At 40.3% G+C, this 9,183-nt stretch overlaps 1 protein-coding gene, 1 long non-coding RNA gene and 1 pseudogene across 4 annotated transcripts in view; 1 reads left to right on the top strand and 2 right to left on the bottom strand.

Annotated features, from left to right (window-relative positions):
• The window catches only part of LOC148721943 (uncharacterized), a 547,091-nt pseudogene that overhangs the window by 145,065 nt on the left and 392,843 nt on the right, over nucleotides 1–9,183 (bottom strand). The gene's annotated exons all lie outside the window — the stretch shown is intronic.
• Nucleotides 1,408–4,427, bottom strand: LOC111333305 (F-box/LRR-repeat protein 12). Of its 2 annotated transcripts, XM_088736493.1 has the most exons (2): nucleotides 4,031–4,427; nucleotides 1,408–1,845 (listed from the first exon to the last, which is right to left on the bottom strand). In XM_088736493.1, exons 1-2 carry the CDS (start codon nucleotides 4,146–4,148, stop codon nucleotides 1,652–1,654), a joined length of 312 nt encoding a protein of 103 aa, XP_088592619.1. In that variant the 5' UTR covers nucleotides 4,149–4,427; the 3' UTR covers nucleotides 1,408–1,651. The 2 variants fall into 2 exon arrangements, with proteins under 2 accessions (XP_088592619.1, XP_022794580.1); XM_022938845.2 differs by lacking the exon at nucleotides 1,408–1,845 and having other exon boundaries at nucleotides 2,332–4,257.
• On the top strand, nucleotides 5,834–7,992 carry LOC148721958 (uncharacterized). Its single transcript, XR_015992607.1, has 2 exons — nucleotides 5,834–6,093; nucleotides 6,417–7,992. It is a non-coding gene; the product is annotated as an uncharacterized LOC148721958 (long non-coding RNA).

Below are 9,183 nucleotides of genomic sequence, written 5' to 3'. Positions count from 1 at the left end.
CTTTCTTTCTTTCTATCTTTGTTCAAAATAGTGAGTTGCTAATCGTTGATTCGTACAGAAAGAGGATCACCAATTTCGTTTATTCTTCTTACTAAGACAGTTAACTCTCAGATTTTAAACGAGTGGAGACTTTTAGATGGAATGAAACATTGGCGAGATAGTACAGACTGTATTTCCTGTTAGTTTAATTCTGGATGCTAATCGTCTTATATTGTCTTCTATAGTGTCATGGCAAGAACTGAAAACATAAGTGCTCGTGGCTATAAACCAGAAATCATTAAAAGGAGAGCACTCAACTATGTATTTAGTGCGAATGTCGAACTACAAAGCTACTCCGAAAAAAAAAAAAAAAACAATAAGAAGCACCGAGTAACACCAAGTCCAGGCAAAATTGGGTCAAGATCGAAATTCTTTCGTTACGCTCACACACTCACTCACTCACTCATCACGGCAACATATGTGGCTTCGCCTCCTATAGCTAGGTGGCAGTAGCCATAACAATGTGATTTTCCTGAAGATAAGGGAGGGAAGGGAAGGGAAGGAATAAACCACTAAGTGTCTCGGTCACGCAGTCACTTCGTGTCCGCATGAACATGGAGTGCTCTTCCGTAACACTTCAAGTGTTGTTTGCGTCACGTATAGATTCTGCATGGCACGAGACTGCACGAGACTATACTACCGACTGACTTTTCCCTAGTCAAACGAGCTATTCTTCTCGGCAAATTGAAAAACGCTAAGTTTTCTCGAAAGCACCGCTCAGGAATTGACAAACAACGAAGTCTGTCGAGCAGGGATCGATGGCAGATGAAGTGTACCGTGGAGTTTCGACCGCCAGTCAGTTGACTCAAGTCCAGTCGACTCGCAGTCCACGCCGGACGGTTGCATACTGCCGACGAGAAGGGATTATTCATTGGAGGATTGTATATATATCCAATAACATCCAGGGGAACTATCCCCCCTCCCCTGGTTAAAAAATCACAAGAGCGCATCTATTTCATCTGGTCCATGCCAGTTCACAGAACTAGCCATGAAAAAAATATGTATCTCAAGGGACACTTTCGATCAGATGTAAATACCAGAAACAAGACAACCTAAAAATTGAAGTTCACCGTGGAGTTTCAACTGCCAGTCGGTCAACTCTGGCAGTTCACGCCATCAATTCAGACGATGGCTACAGCCGACGAGCGGCGATCATCCCTTGAGTGATGCATACATCTAATAATATCCAATTTGAAGCGATCCCAACCAAAAGGGTCGGTTATTTCAAAGATCTATGTGACCAAAACATTACACCATGGTATTTTGCCTTTTGCGTCATAGAGGGGGCTATATTTTCCCCCTCGGTTGGCCAATCACGAGAGTGCATTTATTGCCTCTTGCCCATAACCTTTTATGGAGCCAGCCATGTATAGAAAAAAAAAATTGTAGAACACCTTTAGTCAGATGAAAATGCCAGAGACAAGACAACCTAAAAATTAAATTTTGCCACATTTCTTAGTGTAAAACCTAACTTTGAAATTTTCCCAATTTTATCAAAGTTCCCCGCTCTTACTTTGTTCACCAATGACTCAGTATGCTACGCGATATTCGTTGTTTTTTTTTTTTCAGCAGGAAACCCACATCTTAATCACTCTAATCCATCACTTTGTTCTCAATATTCGGAAGTCCTTTCTATCATCAAAAATCGCAAATCGATTACAAGTATTTGTAAGCTATTTGAGGATACCGCGGGATTTACGAAACAGCTTCCTCCTCTTTTGTGTTCCATGGGAAGTTGTATGTCGTGTTCCGGTGTACGTTGCTGCTTTACGCTGTTGTCCCACAGCAAGTCATTTGAGAACGAATCTTAAAGAAGCATTAAAGCAAAATTTTAAAAATAATCGACATTTAAAAGCGGGAAATAATCGTCTGGGATGATGCCGGCGGGAGATCCGTTGACAGTAGATCCTGTAAGGGATCTGTTTAAATGCGAGGGGTAAATTGAGCGAGAATTATCAGACCTTCGCGAAAATTATTGAGTGAAATTCAGGGCAAGACATGTTAAAATGTATTTTTGTTGGGTAAATAAAGAAAGAGATTTATCTCAGCCGGGTCCTTAGTACCAAACGAAATGTCTTGGGTTCAAACATTAACTTTCCTTGCACTGTTAAAAAACTAGAAAATGGCTGTGGAATAATCCACGAAACGAAATAAGAGAGCACAGCTGAACCGCGCTGGTGTCAATATTCACCTTGTCTCGCGCGGGCGGAGCACAAGTGTGCTAAGGCGATATGGAACCGTGAGGGGTTCACACTGTAGCCCTGACGAGGAATGAAAAGATCTAGATTCTAATTACAGCATGCTGTATTTATTAAAACAACAAAAATAATTACGGCTTTTAAATCACGGGCTTAAATACATATCCTCCACGTGTTACATATTTGACTCTTTTGAAATGTCCCGCAAAATATGCATTTACCGTCTATAAATAGTTTTGTACAAAAAATCATGATATCATTCAAGCTCGGGGCGTCGGTTATATTAACGAGAGATTTGTTGCTGACTCTTAAAAGCCAAGGCCTGCAAGTGTTTTTTCTCGAAATTCGTTTCGGATAAATAGATTACAACAAAAAACTTAGTAGAGAAAACTGTCAGTGAAAAAGTATTAGAAATATACGAGGTCCATCGATGGGGGAAAAATGGAACGCACATAATCTGCAACTGAAAAGATACGAAACGATTTGATTTCAAGAACGTCTACGATTTCTTTTCCATTTCACTAATATATATATTAGCGTAGCCGGAAAGCGAAAGAAAATTGTTTATCAAAGAGGTGTTTCCAAAGTGTACTTAGATCGGGCAAACTGGATGGCGCTTATGGAGCCATTCCGTTGCCTCAAGACTTCAGCTCCTGGAGTTGTTGTGAATTTACTGGTCTTCTCGTCTTGAAAGCTGTTTAATGCTTCATTGCATAGCTCTGAGTGGGAAGAATAGATCGCTGGACAATCTGTGGTGTCTAAAAGCTCGATAGACGGGTAAATCTTGTTGAACTCGTCTACACCATCTTGCGTAAGGGACCTGGAACGGCTGACGTTTAGGGATTGTAGACGCGTATTTCGCCAGTAAGATAGACTTACGCCAAGATCCAGCAGGATTTCATCATTCAAAGCCTTTCCACTTCCAATAGCACAGAGTCCAAGGTACTCTAATGTTTGGATTCTTGCTATGCGTGGTAGCGCTGTCTTCAACCCAGTTGGGGTGACGAGAGGACACCATCCCAGCTCTAGATGTCTCAAGGAAGAATATCGCCAAGTGATTCTTTGTAGAGTTTCATCGTCTAAACTGATTCCGTCCAAAATAAGAGTTTTGAGTTTTGTGCAGGACTCTAGGAAATTTTCTACGAAGCTGCCGGTTAGGAATGAACATCTCCTTACACTGAGTACTTTCAAATTGCTGCAGCGCGCAAATCCCATCAACTGTTTGTCTTGGAGAAGCAGACAGTGGCTCAAATCTAGTTTTTCTAGGCGCTTCATGCCATCAATAATTTTTTCTAGTCCGCCGTTCGATGATGCTGCGCGAAAAAAAGGGTCACAGAGTCCTAGCCATTTAACATTGCTCAGCTGCCCTGCAATTGCCTTGTAGACTTGTGGGTTTCCATGAGAGAACCTTATGTCCAGGTACTCAAGATTCCCGGGGAACATAATATTATTTCGGCTATGGTTTCCTGTGCAAACACCATTTGAAAGAGTAGCAAACTTCACACTTTTCAGTTTCAGAACGCGCAGCTCCTTGCAATAAGTGGCGAGAGCTCCCACAGTTTCTTCGGTCAGAGTAAAGCCACTCAAGTCGAGACAATTTACCTTTCCAGCAAATCTAGTGAAGGCTTGCGTTTGGAACGTTATAGGGTCGATAAGAGATCTATAAAAACACTTTAAGTCGACGATTTTCCATAATAGACGGTCGTATGACAATCTATTCCATAACTTACACACTTTCGATGCCCGAACCAAGTCACGAATGGGAAGATAACTGAAAATTTTTACGAGTGTACCTTCGTCCAGGCTGAATACTGTTGACGTTTGACGAGAGTCAACTTGGTCAGGATAACGGCCAACTCTAAAAACACTGGTAAAAACGCTCAAGGCGAAGTCCCATTTAGGGATGTACATCTCTGATCTCTGACAAGCAGCCGTAATGCAAGAGAGCGAACCTTCTGTAAATGACTAATAACGAGGAGTATCGTCACTTTTATAAAAATTATGTTTCCCTCGTGTAGATTTTCATCGGATGTCTAACCGTACGTATGAAAGGTCAGTGACCGATGATATCAGTTTCCTGTCGTGCACACGTGTGTGAACTTCACCCTTGGTTCTCTGTTCCCCTTCGTAAGCTAACTTCTGTTAACTTCTTAACTGTTTTATTTTAAGTTTCTTGCGCATCTATTTTGCTTATGAACTCTCTTCTTACATACCGCTAAAGAAATGAAGGCAAAAAACTGAAGGAAGAAGCTGAAAAAAATATCTCTTGGTTGTTTTATTTATCTTACTTAAGATAGGTGACTTTCGCCGATACACGCACCTTCCATGCATTCGAATGTAACAAAATGTCCATTTGTCACGCAGACGGTGCTGAGTGTGTACTGCACGTGGGATACACGAACATTCCCCCAGGCATCACCTACAGCTCGTGCGCGTGCCCGCCAGCTTCGTCACGTTTGTTTTTATTGCCTGTGGTCGTGGTTGTAAATTGTTTGTGTAAGTTTTAACAACGCTTCTATTGTTTGAAGAACCAACGTAAAACTTTATCAATAATGTTTTCACGAACTTGCCCTGGGTTGTCGGCACTTGATCATGTGGTTATTTTGCAAACATCGTATAGAATACAGATCGATTTCCGTTGGATTTAAAATTTGTCTGAAAACTCTCAGGTTCCCTAAGGTGGCCAGGATCACCGAAATACATTTCATCAATGGTATGGCTTTGAGGCATATTTTTTTTCCTTTAATGAAAGAAAATCGGCAATATATTTTTTTTATTTCTCAAAGTGGTGTTCAAAAGGTTTAACTTCGAAATTATTTTCAAAGATGTGGTTCTCCTTTAAAATATCCGGTGATTTTACCTACTGGTATCTTTCTCGATTTTAATCCAGTTTATCTCACAATTCAATGAAAAAAACAGTGTCGTTCCTTACACTGTCTTTCAATCGCCGGAACTACGTCACTCCAAGTCCTCGGCAGAAATCCTTTTCGCCGTTTCCTTTCTAAATATCATTCGATCCTATGTAATGGTATCCTTCTCATTTTCAATTTGGTTTTCCTCACGTCTCAATCTACGGAACAGTATTGTTTGTCAGATCTGGGCAAAAAGCAACAGGATACATGTAAGTTTTTCCTGTTTTGGCATAGGGTGAATTCACACAAGATCATATGAGTTCCGTCTAAAATGAGTCAGCAAACAATAATTGAAGAGGCACTCTGAAAGGTAGATATTGAAAAGCCACCCAGAGAGTAAAATGGGAGAAAAAATGCAGACATCCAGGGTTCAAAATCCATACATTTTTAGGAAAATTTGAAATACACAAACAATAATGATAACATTTGCTTTATTTATCAAAGTTCATGTTGCCAAAACTGTTAATGAATCGATAACCTAAAAACCGCCACACACGCCATGTCGTTTGTATCATTGAATGATGTTGTTATTACAAGTTATTTGTCCTGTCAGGACGCTCAGCTTGAGCTTTACTGAAAAAATACAGTTCTGATGACTCGTAGTGAAATAATTCAAGGTAAAAAAAACAGGTTTTTCAGGTAGACGACCATGATCAAAACGAAGTAGTACGTGCATGAAAAACTACCGCCGCTAAACATTAAAAACACACGTGCACGACACGTGGACTGTTTATAGACTAAGCTAGTTGTTTATCAAAATTATAATGGCGCTGATGACACAAAAGTGTGAATAACTGTTAAATTAGAGGATCTCCGCACTTATAATATTGCAAACCTCTCCCATCCCGTTTAAAGAGGGTGCGCTTTATGATGGACAAAACGGGGCTGCTCTCACTTGAAGTTTGCAATTAAGGTCGCAAGGGATGTATAAAGGGATGAAGTAGGTAAGTGAAAAAGGGTGATAACAGAGATGTCACGACGCAAGTATTCTAACCACCGGGGGAACATCACCGTCGAAAACTTTGTTGAATACCCTTGGAGTCCACGACTGGCAAACACGTAACGATGAAGGAGCCAATCAATTTAAGCTTCCCAACAAAAAAGCAAAACAAATTCACGTTTTTCTGTCCTTTATAGTGCGCAAACCCTCTCATTAGACATCTCGTCTAGTCCGTAGCCTCTTTTGCCATTACTCCATGGCCATGGTTGTTTAAATCTTAACATTTCTGGAAAAGTTTTATAATCATTATGTTTTTTTTTTTTTCAGATCGGTCTGGTAATCGCGTGAGCTCATGAGTAAAACCAAGGTCCGTGTCTCGTGACCAAACTAACGGCACGTGCATTGTAGCTCACGTCAGTTCCCAGAACAAAATTTATGACGTAACGCGTGTTCCTTGAAATGTCACGCAGCGTTCTGAGACATCCCAAAGGCCGATTGGGAAGGCGATTACGCACACGGTTTCACGTCTTACGATGTTATGAACGAGCCTGGCTTGTTTTTGAGAAAGGTTTTATCGACACATTCTTCAGTTTCTTGCTTGAAATGTTTGCATGATCTGTTGTAGTTTCAAGGACCCCATCTATTTCGCGAAGGAGCGGTTACACGAAGGAAATCGGTTATTGTGATCTGCTGTGTTGAGAACGTTCGATTTTGAAACATTCGCCTTGCTTTGTAAAAAATGCGCAAAGTGAAATTCTCTCTCATTGCAAGCTTGATAGTATCTCGGTTTTAATGAAGCATGGTTGAGGTGACTGAGTACATCGCTACCTCCTCTAGATAGGATTCTACAGTAAATCGCGCTCGATTATCCCCTTAGCATTTGTTTACCTTAGGCTTAACATGTATCGAAAGATACTCTATGTGTGTAAGAGCACTGCGAGAGTCAAAGAACGGCGCAAGAACCAGACTTTTCGTCAGTCATAGTCCAGCCTCACCTAGCCTCAACCGCACCAGCGCCTTAAGTCCACGTGCGGTGCTTACCATATAGGTCTCTAAACGGTAAAATGAAAATCATTGTTACCTCAACGAAACAAAACTCAGTTAGGAGAAAATTCATCCTCTTGGGTAATCGCGTAAGACCTTTTCTCGGAGAACTTACACGTGTGGATGCCAAACGTACTTTGGTCAAATCGTGAATACTGTTGGTTTGTTACAGTTTTTTCCCTTGCATGCCTTTAAACGGGGTACCGTACTTAGATTGGTTCATCAAGAAACTCCGTGGCGTGAAAGTTACTTTTTCGGTTACGTAACACACAAATTTCATAACGGCTAAGGTGTATGTAAAAACGAAGTCTTTACTTAGATGGGTGACATGACAAGGGCTCTATCACCTAATAATGCACATTTGTATTCTGACGCTAGACAGTTGCGTCATAACATTAAAATGAGCCAAATAATGTAAATCGTAAACATTAGACCGCACTTTCTATCGATTTATCGGCGTAATAATCCTCCGGCTCGTAATTTCCAAACTCTTGGAGTGTTCTCCCAACATCCCACAAGTCTCAAGAGGGTTATTACGCCGGTAAACCGATAGAAAATGCGAGCTATTAAATTTTATCAAGTAAACTGAAATTATCTGTGGGGTTGAATTAAAACGATGGGTTTTAAACCAGTGAGGACACTCGCTGTATCTCAATTATTTTAAAATACTTAGTATAATGTGGACTCCATTAAAGTTGGCGGTAATGGTGGTGGTTTATTAGATATGAATTCGGCACTAAAATGAAATACTTCATATTTACAAGAAATTACAAAAAATATTTACAAATTAAATGAGACGGTATAAATAAAAATTTTGCCGGGTGACTGGGTTACCGGCTCACAAGATTCTATTAACAAATTATTACAAATGTGATATAAGTCTATTGCGATAATTCATTAAGCTTCGACGTCAGTTGCGGGAAAAAAAACTTATTTGAAATCGTTTTGTCCTACATTTAAAAAGAGTCAAGTTATTGCTGGAGCACAGCTGACGGCCGTGTGCGTCTAGTCTTTTCTAGTTTTGCGAGTTCACGACAAAGTCTTGCGAAACACCCCTCTTAAAATTGCCTCCAAATAAAGAGGCCGCGAAATCAAGGATATTGTGAAATGGAAAGTTGTGTAAGTTTTGAGCCATGTGTTTGGTTGTACTATCTACATCAGTGATTTTTGAACAATCTCATCAGTTAATGTATGCTAAATTCTTTATCTTCCATTTTACGCTATTTTTTCTAAGTAAAACTTATTAAGTCACAGATTGTTTACGCTTAAATTTCCAACCAGATGGTTCAGTATGTGGAAATTATAAGTGTCCAAGCCGTTTGTAACAGTTCGTCACCGGAAACAAAAGGTATGTCAGGTGGTTGTAAACCTGGCTTGAACTAGGCTAATCGGGGTAAACGGTGACGTCAGGAACTTTTCGCATCGTTTCCAGCGAAGTCTACCCGCTGTTTGTCAATGAATCTCTTTAACATTCACTGGAAATGTAAGAAGCATCAACTGCTTTTAATCTTAAATATAATATTGTTCACTCGAAGTTGTGCTCACAAATTTACAAAACAACTTTTTAGCGTATAAACTGCAAGTTTCACCACTAATTCAGTGGATCACAAAATGCCGATTTTCCGGATTAGTCACGTTTTTAGGGGAACTAACCCGTGTTGACGGAAGTTAGCTCCCCGTGTGATAATTTTCAAGACCTCCCGCCCAGTAAGTAACAAGTTGAGCAGGAGAGAACTTCTCCTGTTAACAGTGTAATCGTAGCTATTGTAAGTTGAAGTGTCGATGATTGTTGCCAGACTTCATGCATCAAATTCGCATGTACCCCTCGACCCTCTGCCACTACTTATCTCAACTGATCAAAACAGGCTTCCACGACTCTTTGTTAATCTACCCACAGACTTAATATATATTCAAAACGGCGTAGCAGTATTTTTTCTTTACGTTCCTTCGCTGGCAGAGGAAAGTGATACTATTTTCATAGGCACGTACCCATGACTAAGCAAATTTTCACCGCAAACCTTAAGTACCATTAATTTTTGGGGGTCATGTT

This window comes from Stylophora pistillata, chromosome 10 (genome assembly GCF_964205215.1).
Source record: "Stylophora pistillata chromosome 10, jaStyPist1.2, whole genome shotgun sequence".
In the NCBI taxonomy this organism is placed as follows: domain Eukaryota; kingdom Metazoa; phylum Cnidaria; class Anthozoa; order Scleractinia; family Pocilloporidae; genus Stylophora; species Stylophora pistillata.
This window is presented reverse-complemented; position numbering and strand designations above follow the sequence as displayed.